The sequence below is a fragment of the Mytilus trossulus genome, chromosome 4 (genome assembly GCF_036588685.1).
Source record: "Mytilus trossulus isolate FHL-02 chromosome 4, PNRI_Mtr1.1.1.hap1, whole genome shotgun sequence".
Classification (NCBI taxonomy): domain Eukaryota; kingdom Metazoa; phylum Mollusca; class Bivalvia; order Mytilida; family Mytilidae; genus Mytilus; species Mytilus trossulus.
The window spans coordinates 63,232,640-63,259,754 of NC_086376.1; the positions used below are offsets into that span (position 1 = coordinate 63,232,640).

A 27,115-nucleotide genomic window follows, 5' to 3' on the forward strand; every position below is an offset into this window, starting at 1 on the left:
ATTAAGTACGTTAAAACTGTGTGCTATTGACTTTCGATCATTTACACATTATCTGGTCAGTAATGATAAAGCAAATTTATTATTAGAAAATCAATTAATGTGAATAACATACAAATCTGAGCACATCCCTTACTTTTTTTGTATTAATAAAAGCATTAAAAAATAATATTAACATTCAATATGTCAACAAAGAGAGTCGCGTAATTGTCAATACCATTTCTCGTTGACGAACAACCACTGTATCGATCGAATCAATGGCATCCATGTACTGCCTCAGCCAGTAAGCATCCTCTATAATACACTAAAAGAAATTTATTTGTATCGCATGCAAGGAGAAAATTAATTCCCGTCAAAACTGTATATTATCGTCATGTCATGTAACCATGACGACACATAGAGACTTTACCACAATGGCTGATAATACGGTACCCGGAATAAGACTTGGAAATGGTGTAATTAAAAAAACAATGCAGCAATGTCTGTAACGTCTATAGAACTTCAACTGGAAAGTGAAAATTTGGTATATTTCTCTGGACAGCGTGTTAAAGGAGCATTAGTTTTACAAATTGGTCTACCCGTTATTATAGCAGGTAGGTGGCAATTAAGGGTGGGGCATTTGAACCAAAAATTAAAAACATCTGTACAAAAAATCAGATTTGTATTCGAACAAAGTATTTTAATTTTAAAAAACAAATGAAATTGCATTGATTTAAAGTCATGCTACATTTATTTAACGGAAGAATCACGTTTCAAATGTGTTTACCCTATGCAATCATTATACTATTGTGTTAATAAGGAAATCAAAATAGGGTGAGAAATCGACATTCAAATACCAAACAAATAGGAGGGGGGAAATATCGCAAATGATTGGTTGTAAATATCCTGCGAAATGTTCGCAAATAGATGTAGCTTTACATGTATGACGACCATTATCTTATTTATTTATTATAGTATAATTTATATATATATATATTTTCGAAAGCAAATTTACAGATCTAACATTGTTGGGTTGATGTTTAGACGAGTTGTATATATATATATATACATGGCAGTAAAAACTTAATAAAAAATAAATTAATTTTCGATTAATCAAGAACGGTAACTGAAGACAGAGAACTAACAAGTCGTTTACTTTGACAATATTTTTCAAAGCAAATCCAATTACTTAACAGAGAAAGATCAATAAGACATCTTATTTTGCACGGCTTGTATCACTTTGTTGTAATGAGGCAACATAAATGTCTTAAGAGTACAAGTAATCAAAGCCCGAGGTCAAACGAGGAAAAAATTCTGTGAGTGCACGGAATCAATATTCTGTCGTGAATACATATCTACTTTCTATGGTAATCAAAATTAGACAACATTTTTGAGTTTCCAAGAGCTATAAAGATAGGTTTTAACGAAAGAGACTTGAAATGTTAATAAATAGACAGAATCTATGATTTCACTTTCTTATTCATCTTTATTCAACACGTTGATTGCCTTTTCAAAGAAATTCCTTGCAATTAACATCAAGGATTATACTTCATGAAGTAACGAGAAGAATCTAAAACCTCAAAGCACAAAATTTGTAAAAAAAAAAACCAATGATATTTGAAGAATTATTAAAGACGTATATATATATTATATGTTCTGTTAACGAGATCAAATATACATTAAGCTATTTAAGTTTGCAACAAACCATTTAACTGAAAACAAAGCAGACAGAATTGAAACAATGCCAATTAATTTTTTTCAAGATTTTTATCAAAGCTTTGATTGTTGTAACACGTCAAATTCAGTTGTTCATTGGATTTGAAATGCCATGAATACATTTTGCAAGCTTGGATTTTTAAGGAGAAGAATGTCAATGATATCGCTGTATATTTGATATATTGGTTTTTTTCAAAATATTTAGGATATGTAAAATGTCTCTTTTCAATGTGTGACAGGAGCTTGTCTTTGAGGTATAAGATAGTTTCCTGCAAGCCATCATAATGCATTGTGACATTGCGTTGTTATTGCAACATAATCTTTTGAACTGCAACAAGTTATACTATCTATTCTCACAAGAAATACCTTACTAGTTGTTTTACATTTGATTCATAAGAGAGAATAAGAATAAGAATTTTATTAGTTTAAAATCCAAACAATAGGAGTGTTACTTATCAAACAAACCAATACAAAACCAAAACTAACAAACAAACAGACAGGCATATTAATTACAAAACGATAGACATAAAACAATACAAACATGTAGCATTGAAAAAAAATTAAATAAGTGCAATATGATCAAACCTTCCTCAAAGGAAATATGTTATAAATATATATACCATTCAAGTTGGGGTCTTACTTTGCTCATTGTTGATGGCCGTACGTTGACCTATAGTTGTTAATGTTTGTGTCATTTTGGCCTTTTGTGGATAGTTGTCTCAATGGCAATCATACCACATCTTTTTTTTTATATTTACTGTATAAGATGCGTTCTAGTGTTGCATGAAATATGATTCAAATATTCCAACCGACAGTCACAGTAGTGCTTCAAATCTAATTATATTAAATTTCTGTAATAGTGCTGCAAATGTGTACTCCCTCGTTGACAACTCACCACATCTGACATGCGTTTAATGATCAACTTTATTTTACACCAAATTCCCAAAAGCTAGAATAATGGTTGAAAAATAAGCGTAGTTCTCAAAAGCATAACCTTTTATATAAACTGCAAGCAAATCTCGCATGAATTCCATTTCAGTTGTATTACCTTCTTAGATAATGCTTTTATGTGGTTTTATAAATTCGTTTGATATATCACGATTTTTTGTTGTTCGTCATGTTTTATCCATCTTAAGCTGCCAGCATTTTTTTTAACTTCCTGATTATGTTTAATCCTGGCAAATGATGTATCACCATCATTTTAGTACTTTGACTTTGTAATCTACACACATATTCACTCAGAAATACACGAGATGTATGAATAAGGCGCAAGGTCAAAAGGAAATTAACAAACTGGATGTACTAGGGTCAAGATTCTCGAGTCAAGATTATACTAAAATTGAAAGAACAATATAACATTAATCATGTTAAACGCATTTATTTATATATCCAGCATCTAACACGATGTGCAAAGAATCGAAAAGCCCATTAACTATAGAAATAAATCATTTAAAAATATCGTAGCCTTAACACGCGCTTTAAACAAAAAAAGTGATGGGGGGGGGGGGGGGGGGGGTGGTGTAGCAGTGTCGTAATCAATCTGCAAAGATTTTATTCATATAAGTATTTCACATAGGTCATTTATTCAAGTTTATTCACCGAATGATAGTAATGAAAACCTACGTTTTACATAGTCCCATGCAGAGTATTTATGAAAACTTGATACACACTATTATAGCAACATGAGATACAACATACCAATGTAGATTTAGTACATTATATGATAAACTTGAGAATGGGAATGGGGAATGTGTCAAAGAGACTACAACCCGACCATAGAGCAGACAACAGCCAGAGGCCACCAATTCAATGGGTCTTCAATGCAGTTAGAAACTCCCGCACCCGGGGGAGTCCTTCAGCTGACCCCTAAACAAATTTGTTACTAGTTCAGTGATAATGGACGTTATACTAAACTCCGAAATAATACACAAGAAACTAAAATTAAAAATCATACAAGACTAACAAAGGCCAGAGGCTCCGACTTTAGACAGGCGCGAAAATGCTGCTGGGGTTAAACATGTTTTTTTAGATCTCTACCCTACCCTTAGACCTGTAGCCAATGTAGAAAAAAACCGCACAACAATTCACAAAGTGAAACTCAGTTTAAGCGCAGTCCAATGTCAGAATAGCCTAGGTAACAAAAGAAACTAAACAAACTGACAATAATACATGAATTAACAAAGGACTACTAGCAGTTACTGACATGCAGCTCCAGAGAACCCATCTTCTGAAAAATACACAGGAACTACAGAACAGGGAACACTCCATGAAAAGTAAATAATTATTAAATAATTCTCAAGATAAAAAAGAAAGAAAAAAATGCTTGGCTGAAGATTATAAAGGTTAGTTGAACTGCAACACGGGTATCAATTTCGAATAGCATTAATAATTGTTATAAAAAGCATTGTTTTAAGTTACTGAATAATCTAAACAATTTTTTTTGGAACAGAAGTTCAGTCCGGTGGAGTTCTTGTTTTGTGAACTTTGTTCTTTTTTTTGCCATGGTAAAGTCAGTATTCTTTGACCTATGAGTTTTGATCTTCCGTCTTTATTCTCCACATGCAACTAAAAGGACATAAACTAGCTGCGTTTATTCTAACCATTCAATTAGATTTGTTAGTTTGAATTTATTTGTTATCTGTTATTTATTTACATTTCTTTAAACGTTTATACTTCTGGCATTCCAGCAAATTCAACCATAAAATAATTCTATGTCGTTTAATTACTGCAATTTTGAGTGCTTGTTTTTTAATACTAAAAGCCCTTGCGTTGAATTTAAAGATAACATTAACTACATAGTTTTCGTAAAATCAATACAAGCCTGTTGCATAACGCTGGTAATGAACAGTAGCTGTTGGAACAAACTGAGAGTTTTATTTGAACCTAGTACATTTCTTAGGAATCCGGACTAGATTAGAATTCAATAAATAATACAGCCTCTCTATTTCATTTAAACTTAATGTGTGAACAGGACATCTAATTAGATATATTTTGAAGAGCTATACAAACAAATTGTCACCCTCGTTAAAATCTTACTTAATTGGAACATTGGAGTTATGTATTGACAATTTCACACTGACATTGTATTTGACAAGCAAAGTGCGTCACCAAAAATATCAATTTTAATTAATTCAGTGTTGAATTTTCTAATATGTTAGAACGGTAGTATCGATGTTATGCAATTCCAAAAGTTAATTGAAACACAGGTTTTTACAAAAACAGTCCGATTGGATAGTTACAAAATTAGCATATTCCTTCTTTAAACTTATTTTATTGTTTTTTTGTTTTAAATTGTGGTGTTTTTTTTTTTTTTTTTTTTTTTTTATCTTTATCAAACTTAGTGATAATACAATTTGCAAGACAATTAATTTAGCTGCTAACAGTGAAATAATGACATATTTATGACAAAAAGTATAATCATATGAATTATTAAAAAGAAATTAAAACGTGAACATTAAACACAGGCTTCATAGTAACAAACCGCTCATCTATCAGTCATGTTCATCATGATTGGCTTGAAACCAACAAATAATGAAAGGGATATTTATAGAACAATGTCTCTCGTTTATATCGATTACACTTATCACTACTAAGTTTTTTTTATGAAATTATACAAAACGTATTATCTTGATCATAATTGAATGTTGAAGACAGAAGGCTGCCAGTTTTGATGCATTAGATTATTGTAATCTCATTATTTGTTTTTCTTATAGATATAAATATACAGGAACATATGTCCTGCCCGCAACCGAGAAGAAATAGCTATCAATATTTTAAAGCAGATATAATATATGGATATGAAATGAACTAGTTCAATGTTAGTTCTCATTAACCAGTTACATAAACATTATGTATTTCCACAACGACGTATCATATTGTAAATAATAACAGATTGCATTAGTCACCTGTAACTTGATCGTGTCATACTCTCTCCCCCCCCCCCAAAAAAAACAAACAAAAAACAGGAAGGTAAATCGGTACGTTTGATTATATAGATCATTATAGCAAGAAGGAAAAAAACCGTCCACCCCTGGTTTTTTTTTCAAATTTCTGGAATCATTTTAATATGATTGTTATCTTCCAATGTTAAATTATAAATGTCTGTCTTTCTATTCACATAGTGATACTACTGTCATTTCCTGGTATAATAATTCGTAAATTTTGCTCACACCTGGAAACAAACGCTGTGATATAACACAAACGTTTTTGAACAACACGAATGTTCATGGTTTCTAAACTGTCATTCGTATCGACGATAGGAATGTCATTTTAGGAAACATGAACAAATGTCATTTTGTATTTACCCTACACTCACAGGCACTTCTTCAGAAAAAATATTAATGTACATGGAATTTTTGTTTCTGTGCCCACACTTCCTTAAGCAGACGTAATCTCAACAAATACATTCTGTCACCAATTTTTTATTACATTAAGGTTTGAAATTAGCATTTGTAGTGACCACAATATATGGGTGTAAAACCGATAGTTCTTCTCTTACGGGTGGCGACTAATAGTACAAATAAGCACATCGAGTTAGCACAAGCTTGCACACCATGTATCAAAATTAACACAAAAACAGAAGGCAAATTGCTTTGAACAAGACGGTTAAAAGGAGTCAAGGATGTTGAAATACAATTTATTAAGATGTTTTCGAATTAATGTTTTCCATATAGATTGAGTCATCAGGGGTATTTGATGACGCCATAACATATAAATCGGCACCGATGACGATGGTGCTGTATATTATAAAACGCATCAATGTGGGTATAAAAAAAGTGTGAACAGCGACACAAAGTATGAAGTGAAGTGTTGCATTTAAGTATAATGTGCAAAACTACCTGCCCCCCAAAACAATCAACTGCCTATTAAAAATAGTTTTAAAGAAAAGTACAATAAAGGGCTGTTTAACTCCGCATTTCAATAGAATTGGCCAAATTATAATTGAATATAAAGTTAGAATAAGAGTTATAGATTAGAGTCTTAATCAACCATTTTCTACATAAACCAAGCCAGGAATATGACAGATGTCGTTTGATGTGTTAGAGCTTTTGATTTTGCCATTTGATAATGTACTCTCCGTTTTGAATTTTCCTCTGAGTTGAGTATTTATGTGATTTTACTCTCCAAGTGGTGGAAGAATAGAGTCAGCTGACTATGTAAACGTTTATCAAACTTTTCTTTTAGTAATAAATATATACATTTATTTTGCAGTTTTATGCTGCTTTTTATTTCGCCCTTTCAGACTACTGAAACGATATTTTATCTATTTGTAATGCTTTCAAATCTATAGGGCCGCAAATGTTTGTCTAGAACAAGAGATAAAATAAAGTCATTAACTAGCAAAACTTGCAAACACAATAAAAAATCTGTCGTTTGTCTTTTGGGATATTTGTTTGTTTGTGAATAATTACTTCTATTGCACTGTGTCCATAACGATTCATTCAAATGTCCATTAAATATACATTCCGACCTCGACTTAATACCATAATCGATAACAGCTTTTCCCATATGACACAAAATGATACTGGCTATCTGGTTGTAAAATATATGATTAAAGTCGTCATACACAAAAATACATTTAGACTGTATATAATACTAAATTACTGTCTTAGGAACTAGTCTGTTTCCTGTTGTACGAACGAAAATCAATGGTCTTACGTAATCAGAGGGTAACATTACGTGCTATTGCCCTGTAAAACAACGAAGGTAACAATTAAATTCCAATCCAATTTCATTCATTTGAATTTTATTCAGTCGTCTGCCAGTCTGATCAAATGCAGATTCCATGTATTATTAGAAAAAAACATTTTGTATTTGTTATCGAGCTAAAGTTATCAATGATGAAGCTTAGAATAATTTTATAACAGTATCAAAATTATTTTCTTACAACAATATTGTATCATATTTCACATTTTCAAATGTAAAATAACTTCTTTTATAGGTGAACTGATATCTTGTGACCACAATGGCTTTTTATCGGGGGAAACATTGCAAGTTTAGCTGATTTATTTTCAATTGACTAACATTGATGCTAATTCCAACTACACAACATTTTGTTGTCCGCACAGGGGTATATAAATAATCTTTAATATGCAAAAATAATACAACATTCATCGACATAGACTCTTTGGTCTTTGTACTAACTTTCATGCAGCCTTTTTTTGTCTTCATTGTTTTGTATTATGATGCGTTTTAGTCTTCGACCTATGATACGTAGTGCCTGCATTTTTCACCGTTTCTTCTTTTTCGTGTGTTTCTAGATCTAATACGAATAAAATAAGTAGGTCAAATAATATCTAGACGGAAACACACGCTCCTCCACTATGAATAGTTGTCTACAATCTGAATATATCGGTTAACAGGTGAGTTCTTGTTGATCAGTGTTTAGTTTTTCAGACTGCTGTTTTCTTATTTTGGCATGCTTCTTCCGATTTCTCCGATTTTGAGTTGTGACTCTTCCTATGGTAAATAGTAAATTCACCCCCTCTTTTTCGTAGTCATAGTCTTTCCGAGTCTATAAACGTTTGAAAAATTCAATAGTGCAAACGGTCTAGTCCACTGATCATTATTTGCCTCATGCAAGATACATAGACATGAACATAATTATCTATAAATGCTTTGTCATTTAGTTGGTTTCATGAAGCATAGTACTTCTCTTGGTGTTTGAAAGATACTGCAATTCGAAGTCCAATTACTAGATTTACTACATAGTTATATCAAAGCAATGTTTATAAAAAAAAATACGTTTACAGGGGTGGAGGTGCGTTTCCGTGGAGCAGCACGCGCAAAATGGCGAGAAACAGTTCAAAATGGTACACATCGAACAGATATAGAACACGAAAAAGAGGAAATATATTTTGATGATCGCTTTTGTTTATGGGGAAAAGGTAAGTATTCATAATATATTAATGATAAAATACAAACGTGCTGGTATCTATTTTTTATGACTATTTACACCACTGGGTCGATGCCACTGCTGATTGACGTTTCGAGGGAATCACCAGCCCAGTATTCAACACTTCGGTGTTGTCATGATAATCAATTATATTGACATTTTTATAAATGAATTTACTGTTTGCAAAAGTATGAATTATTCGAAATACATAGGATTTTCTCATCCCAGGCATAGAAAACCTTAGCCGTATTTTGCACAATTTTGGGGAATTTTGAGTCATCAATGCCCATCAACTTTGTACTTGTTTGGCTTATTTTGATCTGCTTGTCACCCATGAGTCTTATGTACACTACCAACAATTTGACTAGCGTTTACATGTACATTAAATGCCGCTATATAAACAGTACTTTTAGGAAAAATCACTAAACAGTACCTTAAATGCCACTATATAAACAGTACTTTCGGAAAATATCACTAATCAGTACATTAAATGCCGCTATATAAACAGTACTTTTAGGAAACATTACTAATCAGTACATTAAAAGCCGCTACATAAACAGTACTTTTAGGAAACAACACTATTCAGTACATTAATTTTTATATCATTTTAAGTAATGTTGAGAAAAAGTTGTTTTCAGTACTGAAAAATTCAGTCATTTTTCAGTACTGAAAATTTCAGTCATTTTTCAGTACTGAAAATTTCAGTCATTTTTCAGTACTGACAATTTCAGCCGTTTTTCAGTACTGAAAATTTCAACCATTTTTCAGTACTGAAAATTTCAGTCATTTTTCAGTACTGAAAATTTTAATAATTTTAATTTTTTGTCATCTTTATGTACTTCTACACATACAATATAAGGTAATTGTCATAAAAAATATAAAATGTTTTTTATACTGCAACAAGTTGTGTTTATTTCATATAAAATATTGTAACAAAGCTATATTGTGTACGATGTCAATTTCATCATGGGACACTTTCTCCCCAATCAGGGGTCCATTAAGGGATAAACATAAGTCTGTCGTTTGTGTTACGATTTGAATAGCTATCAATTTATTAATTTATGTTGCAGTATAAAAACAATATTAGGTCAATGTCAGAAAAATATAAACTTTTTGTGCTCGACGCAAAACTGGGGAAGTGCTTGGTAGAACCTCTTTGTCCCCCAGTTTCTTAGCCCCTAACAAAAAATATGTATGAGACTGTGAAACTGGGGAAGGGCGATATTTAACTGCGCCCTTCCTTTCCCTTCAGATTACTAAAAAGTTTATATCTTTATGACATTGACATATTATTGTTTTTTTATTGTAACCTAAATTAAAATTGATTTTCAAGTCGTAACTGTTATATATTATTAGCATACTGAATATCAAACTTTTTGTATCCCTTAATGAACCTCTGATTGTGGAAAAAGTATTCCATGATGAAATTGACATTGCATAAAATACAGAAATCAACGACAACGGAAGCCCGCAATGAACGGTGTTTTAATCTTTTGCTGACGACAACTTCCAAATCTACTCAGGACCAGGATTCTTTAAGGTAAAAAATTACGAAATATTTCAAAGTAGTTTACATTTCAGTTGGATAGTACTGTATGGTGATCACGAAATCAAATAAGGTGTTCAAACTTGGGGCATTTTATTTGGTTGCAGAACATGTCCGTCCTGTGACAACTCGGACCGTCTAAAAAAGACAACTCGGACCATCTATAATGACAACTCAGACAAAGTTAAAGTAAAAAAATAGACTTTGAAATAAATGAATAAATGATTTAGGAAAAATAACGAGTCTCGGATGAGAAATATCTAAATTGATACTTCTTTTTTATTCCAATTTTGAGTATATATAAAATTATAACGTAAGCATTACATTTGCCTCAATGTAGTTACTGTCCTGTAATAAAAGTGAGGTAGGCCTATGTGTTTCTGACACAATATAGCTCCAGTTAAATGAAACCCTTTTTCAGACATTTCAAGTATATTTAGATAATATTTATAATTTTATAATATGAAGTTTTCGGAAGTGTTTCACGACTGTTTTTTTTGGAAAAATGAATTTTATGAAGAAACTGTTGCCATCTAATACTTTCGAATAGACCTGCAGAGTTATTTATTTTCAATACATTGTAAGTCAGGTTATGTATTTTGACAATACCACAGAACAAACCATTTATTTTTTGTGATAATTAAGGCTGAGGTTTATTTTCAAAATCATCCTCCCCCAGAATATTAAATAGTTGCCCCCTTTAGAAGAACACTATATGAACAACTAGCTGGATCCAAATAATAAAACACACGGACAATGACAGTAAGGGTACAACCTTTTGTTATTCTAAGGATGGGAATGGGGCAGGACGATTTTCTGCGGAATTTTTTTATTATTTCTAAAGTTTTAACTTGTCGCTAAGCATGCCTATTGTTTCAAGCTCTTGCCAGGCCACAATATTTATATTCGAAGACCTTTTGTCAGGTCCTCCCCCTTTTAACCCCAAAAATCAAATGATTTTCTACTTATTGAACACGAGTTTAAATTGATTGATTGTTAGTTATTTGCTTTTAACTTCAAGCGACTAATATTTCATATACATTGTATGTTTAGACAGGACGCCAAATTTAAAGTCTTGTACGAAAAATGTATACAATATCATAACAAGTAAGGAGATGTGGTATGACTGCCAATTTGGCAACTATCATCTGGAGTTCAATGAAGTAGTATTATCAATTATAACCAACCGTGCGGCCTTCAAAAATGACAAATACCCATACTGTATATTAGTTATGAAAGGCTACGATAAAAAAAAATTGAAACATTTAAGACGAAATAAACTAATGGCCTACGGGACGACATAAACAGTTTTAATGAAGGATAACTAGAGGTTTTTAAGAGCCTGTGTTGCTCACCTTGGTTTATGAGCATATTAAACAAAGGACACAGATGGATTCATGACAAAATTGTGTTTTGGTGATGGTGATCTGTTTGTAGATCATACTTTACTGATCATTCTTGCTACTTACAATTTTCTCTATCTGTAATGAACTTGGTATTTTAGTTACATAGGAACACATTTTGTAAAAACTTACCAAAATTTACCAAATGAATGAAAATTGTTAAAAAAAAAAAATGACCATTTTGGTCATGTTAACTTATTTGTAGATCTTAATTTGCTGAACATTAATGCTGTTTACAGTTTATCTCTATCTATAATAGTATTCAAAAGAATCAAAAACGGCTAAATTTCTTTAAAAATTACAAATTGGGACAGCAACCCACCAACCAGTTGTCCAATTCATCTGAAAAATTTAGAGCAGATATATACATTTACTAGATAAACAAGTTAACCCTTGTAAGATTTGCTTTAAAAGCTTTGGTTTCATAGTTATAAGCCAAAATCTACATTTTACTCCTATGTTCTATTTTAAGCCATGGCGGCCATCTTGGTTGGTTGACCGGGTCACCGCACACATTTTGTTTTAAAATATACCTTAATAATGATTTTGGCTCAGTTTGGTTAAATTTGGTCCAGTAGTTTCAGAGGAGAAGATTTTTGTAAAAGATAACAAAAATTTACGAAAAAATGGTAAAAAAATTACTATTAAGTTACTCCTTAAGGGATCAACTTACCATTTTCATCATGTTGACTTATTTGTAGATCTTACTTTGGTGAACATTTAGTTGTTTACAGTTTATCTCTATCTATAATAAATTTCAAGATAATAACCGAAAATGGACAAAAGTTCCTTAAAATTACCAATTCAGGGACAGCAACCCAGCAACCCATTGCCCGATTCATTTGACAGGGCAGATAGATCTTGACCTAATTAACAATATGACCCCTTGTCAGATTTGCCCTAAATGCTTTGGTTTCAGAGTTATAAGCCAAAATATACATTTACCCCTATGTTCTATTTTTTGCCATGGTGGCCATCTTGGTTAGTTTAGCGGGTCACCGGATACAATTTTTAAACTATATACCCCAATGATGACTGTGGCCAAGTTTGGTTAAATTTGGCCCAGTAGTTTCAGAGAAAATTTTATTAAAAGTTAACGACTACGGACGCCGACGGACGACGGATGCCAAGTGATGAGAAAAGCTGTGGGCCAGATGATCTAAAAAACTAAATTCACATAGTTTTTTCACTGTGGTCCGTAACGATATACAACAAACCCATTCTAAAAACATCAAATATGAGTCGACAGATATGAACAAAATTAATAATAACCACTCAACTACATGCGCATGATAATGTGGCATGATTCAACATGTGTGTGAGCGTTCAACCCCTAAACTTAGACGGTCAGTGTTGTAATAGTATAACATAAAAACAATGTTTAAAAGTCCGTTGCAATTTGATTAACCCAAAAGATCGGTACGAGACACAAAAACAACTAACATTTACTAAAGATTATAAACGTGAAGCACCAAAATAAGAGTATTTGTAGTAACTGAAAACTACTAGTAGTAAAAGGACCATTAAAACCAGCATATAAATCATGCTCTTTCAGACTTAAATATTATACATCTATTGACTGGGTGTGAGGATAATAGCAAGTTTATTGTCCTTGAGGTACCAACTATTGCTCGAGGCAAAGCCGAGAGCAATAGTTGGTATGCAAAGGGACAACAAACTTAATATTACCCGCACAACCAGTCATTATGTGTTTTTATTATACTGAACAAGTGTTAAACTTTCCGTTCTTATAATAAGTTCTAGCTAAAGTACACCAAACGCAAATTCACTTTTAATATACGGAGAGCGAACCCATATTATGAATAAGGTACTTTATTTTAGATCTTTAAAACATTCCCGTGAAGATTTTCTTTTTTTTATAATTGCTTCTATTTGACAATATACGTATAGTGTCTTGAAATTTATTTGTATGAGGCTTAGAAACGGGAAAATGCGAGGTTCATTATTACAGTAGAAATCCAAATATATTCATTTTCTCCATGTTGGATATTTTTAATGACTGTACAATCGCTTGCAAGTTTACTGTACAATCACTCTGAACCTTCCTGTACAATCCTTGGAGCTTTTCTTTTCATCTTTTGGCCAACAGACTACTCCGAAAGGAGGGTAGGCTACATTACCTTGGTATGACTTCATGGTCCAGCTAACACTTAAGCTAGCTTGTCAAAGGTATTACCTTTACCTACACACTCATTGCATTTTGCGATAATAGCTTCTAGTGGCATATTACTAATTATAACTCTTAACTAGATAGATGCTTACTACTAAAACTGAGAATGGAAATTGGGAATGTGTCAAAGAGACAACAACACGACCATAGAAAAAACAACAGCAGAAGGTCACCAACAGGTCTTCAATGTAGCAAGAAATTCCCGTACCTGGAGGCGTCCTTCAGCTGGCCCCTAAACAAATATATATACTAATCCAGTGATAATGAACGCCATACTAATTTCCAAATTGTACACACGAAACTAAAATTAGAATAATAAAAGACCAACAAAGGCCAGAGGCTCCTGACTTGGGACAGGCTAAAAAAATGCGGCGGGGTTAAACATGTTTATGAGATCTCAATCCTCCCCCTATACCTCTAGCCAATGTGGAAAAGTAAACGCACAACAGTACGCACATTAAAATTCAGTTCAAGAGAAGTTCGAGTCTGATGTCAACAGATGTAACCAAAGTAACAAACAAAATGACAATAATACATAAACAACAACAGACTACTAGCAGTTAACTGACATGCCAGCTCCAGACTTCAATTAAACTGATAGAAAAATTATGATTTCATCATATGAATATCAGGCACAATCCTAAGGATTTAGTATCATACTATCATAATATATGTATGTATGAGAAGAACATAAACTGTTTACTACCTCTTCTGTCACATTCATGATCAGTTTATGTTTTCCATTATACTTCTGTCATATAAATATTTATTAAAACTACTGTAATCCATTGCAACATACGTCTGGAATGATTTTTCTCTCCTTTTTCGGTTACAATTTAATATCAGTTAGTTATTGTTATCAATTTTTTTAAACCTAAATGACCCACTCAAAGTTGAGTCATCATTAGCGGATCCGGCATGAGGGGAGAGGGGGTTTTGGTGATTGAAACCCTATTCAAGTTTTTCGATTTTTTTTATTTTGTGAAGTTTCAGGGTGTTCCGTGATTTGGATCCCGCACCTGGTCTGATATCGTCATTGATAGTATTAAACGATGATCCGATCATTGCAACTGATTTTTTTTTTTATAGTGTTGTGATAGTTTTGGGGAGAAATGAGCACACACAGACATTTTTAACCCGCCATATTCTTTATGTACCTGTTTTAAGTCAAGAGCCCGTAGTTCAGTGTTTGTCGTTGGTTCGTGTATGTCATATATGTTTTTCGAAAATTGTATTATTATGAACTAGGCCGTCAGTTTGTGTATTCATTCTTATTTTTCATGTCGGAGCCTGTTATAGCCGACTATAATTGCTTAAATCCATTTATTTTTTAAACTTTGAAAATCATATCACATCTCTTTATTTTTATATTGAAGATATAAATGTGGTTTGATAAATTGTTGTTCTCACTAAAAAAAAACTTTTTCGTTATAGTTTGTCGGATTCTATAGTTGGGAATATTGAAAAGTGCATGATATAAAAAAAAATCATGTTGTTTTCTCTGTCTTTCAGATAACAAGTCCTCTCCAATCCTTTAAGTTAAGCTTGATAAAATTTAATTTTACTGGATCTTTTTCTTCCAATAGCTATAGCTTGTAGTAAGCAGAAATCTCATTGGAAATTATACCACATCTTCTTATTGTAATATCGTGTTTATTGACATATATAATACGTGTCTTTTCTTGGATCCTTGGTTAGCTACCACCATTTCACATTCGAATTCCTTTATCAAGTTACAATATCCCGGTCCTATGATGAAAATTCTTTGTTTTATTGTTCAAATATGTATTTATTATTTTTTTAAATTGCTTGTAAATAACATATTAAGTAGAATTCGAAATATGCAAGTTTCCCTTGCAGAGCATCTAGTCACCTTTTCTATATATAAATATTTATTTTGTTCGAGGATTATTTTGATTTTGATTTAAGATTAGATTCTTAACATATTTTGTACTGTCCTTTTCTTTTTGTCTTGTATACTTATTCAGTGGATGTTTGTTTATGTGTTCAGTTTGTTTTTCGTTCATTTTTTGTACATAAATAAGCCGTTAGTTTTCTCGTTTTACATTGTTATTTCGGGGCCTTTTAAGTTTTATAGCTGACTATTCGGTATGGGCTTTGCTCATTGTTGATAACGTGCAGTGACCTATATTTGGTAGTTTCTGTCATTTTGGTCTCTTGTTGAGAGTTTTCTCTTTTGAAATCATATCACATCTTCTTTTTTTATATCCGTTGTACACATTTTGTGTTCGTCTCTGATATAGCTAACTCAAAAGGGTTCCTTGATAGAATCTTAATTGTTAAAATGACTGGTTTTGTGCTTATTTTCATTTCAAATACCATAGATGAATATAATAGGACAGACAAGGAATATGGAACGCCATAGCTGTCTTCCGTTGTTTATATTTAGTATATATGCTGTGATCATTTAATTATTTTTAGCGTTTGTTTTCTCGATTATGTGTGCCCTTTTCATTATGTTCAGTAGTACATATAACAATTATGTTGAGCAAAAACATCATAATGATCAGTAGAATAATCATTATATTGTGCAGATCTGGTATTATATTCAGCACTTTAATCAATATACTTTTGTCTTCATATTCAGTACTTTTGAAAATATCTTCTGTTAAGATATTTTTATATTATGTTGATTTCTCATTATGTTGATTACAGAAACCGAAATATTCAGTTGTCAAACACACTTTATTATACTGTTATCATTATGTTGAATGAAATAAATATCAATATGTTCTGTAGACTGATCATTATGTTCAGTAAAATAATTATTATGTTCAGTACAGACAACTTTATGATCAGTGGTTAAAATGTTTTATGTTTGGTTAAAAAAATATAATACTAGGTGGTTAATCAATTATATTCAGTGCTTTTTTCATTATGTGGTAGACTTCCGAAAATAACCGAAAACATACGAAGCGGGATATTTTTTTCGGGTTTATTTTCATACTATCAACACCTCGTCTGCTATACAACCTTCCTCTTGCAGAACTTAATCTGCAAAATCTTTTAAATTGAAAAGAAGATGAGAGGATATAGGATGACACTTTTCAGCACCTTACTGGTCAAGACTTGATCAGACTAGGTGTTGAAACTATTCACGGGTGTCATTCGGTTTATCGAGAGAAATGATCGTGAAAGAATATCTAACGGCGGTCAAATATTGAAAGACGATCGTGAAAGTTCTGGTAACGGATCGTGAAAGACATTTAATCGAGAAGACATATGAAAGGTCAATACATATTCTAATTTATAATTTATAACACAGACAAATGTACGACAAAATAAAACTGTCTGTCAAAATGGTTCAACATTATGATCAATATGTGAGAATAACCAGTTTTAAAAGTAACATAGTTATTACAAAACAAAAAAAGGCAGATTGCTACTCGACTTTTTAAGTACATGAAAAATGTAAACAAACATGATTTTTGTCACAAATTCGACTAGAAAACCTACTTTAATATGAATAAAGGCTTTCTATTTGAAATAATCAAATGGTTCTCATAGTTATTTTGTATAACATAATCTGAAACTTGGTAAATAAAGAACTATTTACACAAAAATTGATTTTTCGGATCGTGAAAGATCACGTACCTCATTTTTTGAAGATCGTGAAAGATTTGATGCCACGAAGACGTTCAAATTATTCTTCAATTATATCATCATTAATATTTGTTATTGGTATTGAAAAAAGCTATATAGGTCAACATTCTCAATAGGTTTAAGCTTTTCAAAGTATTAATATTTTCAGAAAATGAAATGTAAAATAGTTGGTTGATTATAGGATGAAGCTTTTTATTGTCATGTGGAGTACTCACTCATCATGAGTTTTAGGATACCCACATTTTGAATATTGGACCCTATCAACTACATGTCCGTCATACAGGATTAACCTGACCCCGAATTTGCCTTATTTTATGGATGAAGATTCATTTTTGTGGTCAAGTCCGTATCGCAGATTCGTTAAGCCTTAGGATAACTGTCTGTTGTTATGATTGTGAGTTGTACTTTTCGACTTCTGCAAGGTTTCAAGTAACATCGAACTCATTATCATGCATCATTCGGCAATGTCTGTTTAAGGTTGTTTAGTCTTTTGGATATATACCTGTATGCTATAGTGCCATGGTATTTCGTGTATGGTGTACATGTCTGTCTGCATGTTTCACATATGACCAAGATGACGTCAATTGTATTTGATATACTGAATGATAGTAAGATGTCTATGTCTGGCTGTCGGTAAGGGTTCATAATACTTTTGACCTTATGTTCGAATTAATTGGCGAAGCATAACTATTACATTTGTCAGTTTCTAATGCATTGTAAACATAGGAACACATTTATTTGGTCTAAGGGATATTTGTAGTGATCTGTATGTCATGGTTCATCTGACCTTGCACTCTTTGTATGAACTATTGACAATCCTAATTTTAAAAAAAGAAGATGTGGTATGATTGCAAAAGAGACAACTATCTACAAGAGACCAAAATGACACAGACATTAACAACTATAGGTCACCGTACGGCCTTTAAAAAGGAGCAAAGCCCATACCGCATAGAGCTATATGCCAATGTAATACAATTCAAACGATAAAAATAACGGCCTTTTATGTATTAAAAAAAAGATCGAAAAACAAATATGTAACACATAAACAAACAACAACCACTGAATTACAGGCTCCTGACTTTGGACAGGCACATCTATTAATAATGTGGCGGAGTTAAACATTTTAGCGGGATCCCAACCCTCCCCTAACCTGAGACAGTGATGAACAGTTCAACATAAGAACGAACTATAAAATTCAATTGAAAAGGCTAAGGTCATCAGATGGACAAAAATACATTGAGCACATTAAGCGCATTTGACACTTCTAGAACGCCCTTGGTATTATAGACGTTCCAAAAATTAACAATCATAAGTAAAGCAGACGAGACATTACAGCATTTGCGCTCTGGTATTCTATAGTCTGTAGTATATATAGTTTAATCAATCCACACCTGCGTTGTATATACAGAACTTAAGAAAGTACTGTTGCACAAAATCGTTCAATCTCAAATTACTGATGAAAGATGCTATTTTGCTGTATTTTTTTGTTTGATGGATATTATTTTGGTTTAAACGTTGCATATCCATATTATTGGCTAAATAATTTCGATCTGCCTGAATTGCACTTGACCGATTCTCAGAGCTGAATCTTTCAAACTTATTAAGAGACGTTTTTTAATTGGTTTTTTTTTAAATTTCGAGGTAAAGTGTTGAATAAAGAAAAATAGCTTTAATGTTCATCCTTATTAAAATACAAAATGAAGTAACAGGCTTCAACCAGTTGGAGGTTTATCAAATGGTAAAAGAAATACTGATTTCTGTCTGATTACTAGTAATAAGTCGTGTCTTGCATTATCTTTCACGATCAAAATAATGCGTTGCCTGATCTATCACGATCAAGTTTTATGGATATTCAACAAATTCAAGGTTTTCATAAACAAATTGATGCTTTTAAGAGAAGAAAATACCTTAATTTTACTGTACAATCAGATACACCAAAGATGAAATTTCAAATATATCACGATAAACTGAAATATGCCCATTATAGGTACAAAAAGCGTGTTATTTGTAATTAATTTCATAGACAAGCATTGCGCCTTTTGTGTTTTTTCATAAGGTACTGCATATTTTCTCTATCTAATTTTACAATTATGTTGAGGAAGTTAAACCATTTTGACAGACATATTTTTTTGTTTTGATTCGTTCTGCGATCTTTTCAAAGATTTTGAACAAAAATGTACATTAAATGTCTTTCACGATCCGTTACCAGAACTTTCTCGATCGTTTCTTAATACTTGACCGCCGTTAGATATTCTTTCACGATCATTTCTCTCGATAAACCGAATGACACCCGTGCTATTGGTGATAGAATAAGATTGAGGGAAGCGATGCGGATGACTCTGTGACTATATGACACTAAAATTAACAACTATAGGTCATCATAATATCCCCAATAATTAGAAAAAGCCCCCGCATAGTCATCTATAAAAGGGAGAGGAAAGATACCAGAGGGAGAGTCCCCGAAATGCTGTGCGGCAGACAGTGTTATTAATTAGTTATTAGCTCCCTTGGTAAAACTTCAAATTTCATAATTAATGTATTTCATTGTTAAATAATTTACATGAAGCTTGATATTAAGTATATATTTGATAATTGCAAAGCTTTTAAACCCTCTTTGTATACATTCAGTGAGAAACTTATATATTTTATAGATCTTAAAGACAACGTCGGTGTTACCGGCCGCTGAAGAGCTGGTCAACCAAAGATTAAAGTAAATAAACATAAAGCTGTAATACTATCCAGCAATTTTAAATTTGGTAAGCTTTTTGATATTGAAATATGTATTTTAAATGAAAAGAAAAGTTACAAATAACATATCATATTAGTTTTACAGAGTAAACACAAGGGACTATATTCGAAGAACAGACATTGTTGTCTCGGTCGTATATTGGTATGACGTTGGCGTCGTCGCCGTTGTCGCCGTCGTCGTCGTCGTCATCCGAAGACATTTGGTGTTTTCGCACTTTAACTTTAGTATAAGTTAATAGAAACATATGAAATTTATACAAAAAGTTTATGGCCATTCAAGGAAGGTTGGGATCGATTTTGGAAGTTCTGGTCCAAACAGTTTAAGAATTAGGGGCAAAAAAGGTCCCAAACAAGCATTTTTCTTGGTTTTTGCACATTAACTGTAGAATAAGTGAATAGAAATCTATGAAATTTTAACACAAGGTTTATGACGACAAAAGGAAGGTTGGGATTGATTTTGGGAGTTTTTGTCCCCACAGTTTAGGAATTAAAGGCCAAAAGGGTAAAAAAATAAACTTTGTTTGATTTCATAAAAAAATGAATTATTGGGGTTCTTTGATATGCCAAATCTAACGGTGTACTTGGATTTTGGATATAAATGTCCAATTTAAAATCTTAAAGTTTTTAGGTTTAAGTTCTTAGACCACATTCATTCTGTGTCAGAAAACTATGTTGACTGTGTCAACTACAAATGTTTTTAATAACACTCCAAATTCAGAGCTGTATCAAGCTTAAATGTTGTGTCCATACTTGCCCCAACTGTTCAGGGTTCGACATCTGTGGTCATATAAAGATGCGCCCTGTAGAGCAGCTGGTTCTTTTAGTGGTCAAAAAGTGTGGATTCATTATCCAGTGAAATAAAATAAAATAAAAAAGTATATCTGCTTTCAAATACTCTTACAAGTCATTATATTTTTAACGTGTCAAATGTATGAGTTAAGCCACAATGTATACTATAGTTTTTTTTATACGACCGCAAACAATTGTTTTGGATCGTATAATGTTATGATGTCGTTGTCGTCGTCTGCGTCGTCCGAAGACACATTTTGGTTTCCGGACAGTTTCTTTAGTTTAAAAAAGTAGATCTTTATGATTTTTTTTCAGAAGGGTCAATACCACAAAAGGAAGGTTGGGATCGATTTTGGGGATGGTTGTCCCAACCGTTTATGAATAAGAAGCCCAAAACAGGTGTGACACAACACATGGTTATTTGGAATAGTAGTTTATTCAAGCCCGTCTGGACCAGTGTCCATAACGGACGGTCTCCCCTATACAGTAAAATACACAAGTATATATACAGAATATAAACAGTGTCAAGGTTTCTATTAATTTGACCATCATAGTCTTAAATTAAAAGATACAGGGATGAATATCTATTAAGTTGACTCTAATTGACATGTTTTGGCCAACCTGGAAATTAATGATCAAAGAATACACGCATGTCCAGTGTTTTAACTAATTGTTATTGCTACATGTCTCCACATGGTATGCAATACACGTATGTCCAGTGTTTAACTAATTGTTACATGTCACCTCATGATCTGCATGTAAATATTTCATATGCAGTAGCGGTCAATTGAACAACCTTTTACAAGGTCATGATTTTCTTAATAGATATTCCCCTGTATTTATTTTATTCAATTTAATAAACATTTTAAGAATATATAATCATCAATATAAATATAAATATATTTATATATATTTATATATATATTTTTCGCCTATCATATTGTCACACAAGGATTTTTCTAGTTTAAGGATAATAACTTGTGTATACGTACTTCATTTGCTCTGAAATTGTACCAAAATGTTTAAAACCACAAGTAGAAGGTTTGGATTCGTTTATTGGGTTATAGGTCCAAAGTTTAGAAATAAAGGGACAAAAAGGGTCCAAAAGCAAGCATTTTTCTAGTTTCAAGACAATAACTTGTGTGAAATTGTATGGACCTGTCTAAAATTGTACCACAATGTTCCATATAACAAAGGGGAGGCTAGGATTAAGTTTTGGAATAATTGCTCAAAATATGTAGGAATTAGGGGCCAAAAAAGGGCAAAAAAAATAGCATGTTTCTAGTTTCCAAACAGTAACTTGTTTAGGTGAAAGAATCTCTCTGAAATTGTAATACAAGGTTCCATCCTACAAGGGAAATGATGGGATTGAGTTTAAGGGTTATTGCTTAAAGGGGGGTTTCTGTACGTTTTTTTTTGTTTGGGTGGGGGGGGATTTAGTTTCAATGTTTTAAGGGATTCCTTTTTTTCAAAATTTTTCGTAAATAGAATTTTGAAAAGTTTCAAAAAGAAGCCTGTAATTTAGTGGTTGTCGTTTGTTTATTTGTTACATAGTTGTTTTTCGTTCATTTTTTTTACATAAATAAGGCCGTTAGTTTTCTCGTTTGAATTGTTTTACATTGTCTTATCGGGGCCTTTTATAGATGACTATGTGGTATGGGCTTTGCTCATTGTTGAAGGCCGTACGGTGACCCATAGTTGTTAATGTTTGTGTCATTTTGGTCTTTTTGTTGTTAGTTGTCTCATTGGCAATCATACCACATCTTCTTTTTTATATATTCAATTGCACAGTATTGTACAGTAGATTTGTTAGATCTCTAGCCACATTTATTTTGTGACCAAAACCTTTATTATGTCAAAAATTCAATCGCAATCCAAATTCAGACAGTATCAAGCTTGAATATTGTGACCAAATTTGCCCCAACCGTTCAGGGTTGGACCACTCCGGTCGTATAAAGATGTGCCCTGCAGAGCACTTTCTTGTTGTTGTAATTATAGTTTGTGTATTTAGATCTATTGTTTACATTTGTATATTAGTAGATTAATAATTATTATGTTTCATTTATGTAGTTGATATTGTATGTAGAGAGCCTTATTGAAAATCGGTTTAATCCTAATGAGTTATTACATGTATTATTATTATTATTATAACTCGCAACTCAACTTTTGAAACTCGCAACTCGACTTTTGTAACTCACAACTCGACTTTAGTTACTCACAACTCAATACTCGCAACCCGACTTTCTTAACTCGCAACTCGAAACTCGATAACAAGTGAATCTCTTACGAATTGCCGAAATGATGCCAGAGGCGGATTTAGAGGGGTGCAGCCCCCCCTTTTTGGGGAAAAAAATTGCTTGCTTATATAGGGAATCACTGAAGCTTGACTAGAGCGGGGCCCCTCTTAGGCAGTCAACGGGCCCCCACTTATGATAATTTCTGGATCCGCCACTGGATGTTTCCATCAAAACTGTGTCACTTAATAACTTGTCTCCGGGTCAATTGTTATGAAATCTGTAACTTTTCTACAATGGTTCTTTTATGGTTGCCATGGTCAGGGTTGTTTTGTTTTATCCTTTGATGGGTTTTTTTTTTTTGGGGGGGGGGGGGGTGACGAATAGATCTAATCATTTTGATCTGTTGCTACGCAAGTTTATATTTTACTGCAGCAAAGCTTCATTTTTACTTTATTTTAATTTGTACACAATTTAGTTCCTGCATTTTAAGTTGCAGAGAATTAATTTTCCTCATGCTCTGGGCATGTTGGGCAAAATAATTTCTTTCAAGTCTTATCAGCCTACAGAAAAATCCATTTAAAAGAATTGGTTGTCTTAATTGTTTTAGCCCACTTTGCTTTATTCATAAATTTTTATCCGTTATCCGTTAACTTATCTAAAATTGTAAAAACTGTTTTCCTTTGCATACTAATGAGCTTAATTATTTTACCAAACTAGGGAAAAAGAAATCTTCATAGGGATATATAGATAAATGGATCCACAGAACTCTGTAGCTCACCTGCAGTTGCTGCTGTTAGTGTAAAAGTGTGATGTTGACTTTAAAAGTGAGTATATTTATCAGTAAAATACAGAATTTAAAAAAAATATATATGTGTATAATACTCGATCCATAACTACGGATAATTAAAGAAAATTATAGCAATAACTAAAATATATTCATAGATCTAATTTTAAGGGTAAAATTGGTTAACTTATTATAGCTCTTCATATTTTATGTACGCTTTGGATTTTAAATATTTTGGCCACGAGCATCACTGAAGAGACATGTATTGTCGAAATGCGCATCTGGTGCAGAAAAATTGGTATCGTTATGTTATTATTAGAAATATCTTGTTCTAGTTTATCATGGAGACTGCAATGATAAATTACAAGTCACAAACATTCCTTAATCTCACCATTGCACATGTCAGAAATGTGAAATGTGTGGACTCATCTTTATATCCCTTAACAATAACCATGATTGGTAAGGTTACCGTAGTATTTGATTATTATTTTACGAAAATTGTACCCTGAATTTTATTTCTAGATTTCAGCAACAGAATGAAGAATTCCAAGAGTCTAATACGGTTTATTTAACAGGATTTTATCATTGAATCTACATCCTACAAGACTATAACATACAAATAAATGAAAGAATCCATGGATACTTATAGTAATTATGTGCAGGGGAGAACATTTAAACAATACTGTAAGAGACATACAGTGGTGTTTTTTAAAGAGACCGAAGGAACCTGTAATAACTTGCCATGAGTGTATATTTTCCAAACTAGACGCTCGTTCATAATAATATACAATTTAAATTAAAATTAGTGTATGAACATTACAGATAAATTCTAAAAAGAGAAAATTTATTTTTAAATGAAACATTAAAGTACAAAACATTGAAATAGTCCTTTCCATGTTGTGGGACATGTAGAAAGTTTATGCTAGCTCATTCATGTAGCTCCATATAGAGGACTGGGTCCCTGTCCCTCCTCCAAAAAAACCGCATTCGAATCCGACAGCAATCAATCGATAAAAAAACACCAAACAAAAATCAGAAGGGAAACATAGTTCGTACACTTGATACATGTAGCATGCTCTGCATTGTGAATGAAAACTAAATCAACAGATTTTTTTTAATGTTTTTTTGACATGAGACAAGCAATGAGAAGGTTCCTACCTTGGTGCAGGCGTTTGAATAAATTACTTTTAGAATATTAAGTTGATAAATGGATAAGAAAAAAATCATAAAATAATGAACATCTTTCGTTCTGTCTTTTGCAAGTAAGACCCTTTTCCCTGAGTAATTTGTTCCAAAGTTGATCAACAAATACAACTAAAATCCAGGATTCGAGTCATCGATGTACATGACATGGCTTGTCTTTTTGCTTTCTTGTTGTGCCTGTGACATGCGAAAGATACAGATAACAATCCTACGGCGTTAGCTATTTGTATTGAGCTTGATATTTTATATGATAATTGACTTGAACTGGAGGCTTCATACCTTGTGGCTTATACATTTATAACGAAAGTCTGTATTATATCTGTTGGACTTGACCTCATTTCCAATGTCAAGCAACTGCTTGAAAACAAATTTCTATTTGTATTATGTTAATTTCTCACTTACATATTAGTGAACTACCGAATTGGACTATTTCCCAGGTTTGTAATAACATAAGCAACAGGATGGGTGCTACATTTATATGTGGAGCAGGATCAGCATACCCTTCAGGAGCATCGAAATCAAACCCATTGTGGGGTTCGTGTTGCTTTATAGTCATTAGTTTTCTATGCGTCTTGTGTACTATTATTTGTCTAATTTGCACAGGTCATTGGTGAATGTTAAATTTAGTGTTTGTCTTCTTTTTCTTTTAGCAATACTAGTAGATAAAACTTTATCTAGTGAAATGATTTTATGATTTAAATGTCTGTCTAGCAGGGTTCATCTGACGAGTCACCTTGACTTTTGGTCAATATGTAATTTTCATGGTGAGGGCTGTTTCTTTTATGAGATAAGCAAAAGCAAAACTATATTACGTGTGTATAATGATTGTCAGCTAAACATGTCTTTCTGACTTAAATTGATTTATCTCACATTGACTTCATTTTCATGGATCTTTGACAATGTGTGATTTATGTGACACCTGTACTAAAACTTTTTCCTTGTTCTATCAGCATAAAATAATTCGTGAATAGAAAAGCAGGCGAGACGTTTCAGCTTAAGCATTCTTGTTGTATCTTATAAGTTGTATTTGAGACATTATTGGTTAGAGCTTACAGGACTGACTTTTACTGTTGAGGACCAAGAAATTTGAACAACAAGAAAGAAATAAAGAAAGGTTGTATAAAACATGCTCAAGACCAAAAAAAATCATATTTAGTTTCTATAATATTATCTAAAATATGTTCAGTTACTGTTAAATTCTTGTGAAGACTCGATTCGTGTTCATTTCCCATCATGTGATAGCTCGATTCACTTTGATTTCATAGGTAGAAAATTTGTCTGTAGTTTAGATAATTCTTTTAAAACTAATCGATTTTGAATGTGCTTTAGGTCAAGGACAAAAAAAGGCATTTTTTTGCAAATGAACACTCTTTTACTTGTAACGTAAAAGATGAAGAAAACCGAATAAGACTCCAATTAGTAATTGACTGAAATATCTTTGGTAGAAGTGTTACTGTTTTGTGGAGATTTAACTAACATTTCTTTTCATATTTAGAATATGTATTTTAATTGGATTCTGCCTTACTACCCTAAAAATTAGTCCAGCTTTCCATTCAAAATCTACTGCTGACAAAATTCTTATGCTATATTAAAACCACACAAAGAACAATAAGAAGCAAAGTTCTTTTTTCTTGCCGTTGAATAGAAAATATCAGTGTTGGTAAAAATAAGGAATGTGGTTATAATTTTCAATGATACAACTATAATAATTCACCAAAGTATTGGGTAGATATACACAATTGTAGTCGACTGTACGGCCTTGATATAGTGAGTAAAAGTCGCTATAAAAGATTAAAACATGTGAAATATGAATATGAAACAATTCATATCAGAATATTAACTGCCTAATGTATAACAAAACAATTTAAAAACAACAAATATGACCGAAATGAACCAACCACAACCACTAGATTACAGGTTCCTGACTTGATCCAAGGTTAATGTTAAAAAAATATCTTGAAACGTGTGCTTATTCTTTTAAATAACTTTGAAATTATTATTGA

The 27,115-nt window shown here is 32.3% G+C and overlaps 1 protein-coding gene and 1 long non-coding RNA gene across 2 annotated transcripts in view; both read left to right on the top strand.

The window, feature by feature from the left end:
- Positions 1 to 200: 200 nt before the first annotated feature.
- LOC134715730 (arrestin domain-containing protein 17-like) overlaps positions 201 to 27,115 on the top strand; it is a 42,350-nt gene continuing 15,435 nt past the window's right edge. The window contains exons 1-2 of the mRNA XM_063578102.1: positions 201 to 590; positions 8,445 to 8,579. Of these exons, the coding sequence (XP_063434172.1) occupies positions 476 to 590; positions 8,445 to 8,579 (250 nt within the window). The 5' untranslated portion in view covers positions 201 to 475. The remainder of the gene's footprint in view (positions 591 to 8,444; positions 8,580 to 27,115) is intronic.
- LOC134714088 (uncharacterized) lies at positions 10,004 to 24,767 on the top strand. Its single transcript, XR_010106487.1, has 3 exons — positions 10,004 to 10,127; positions 23,843 to 23,949; positions 24,432 to 24,767. It is a non-coding gene; the product is annotated as an uncharacterized LOC134714088 (long non-coding RNA).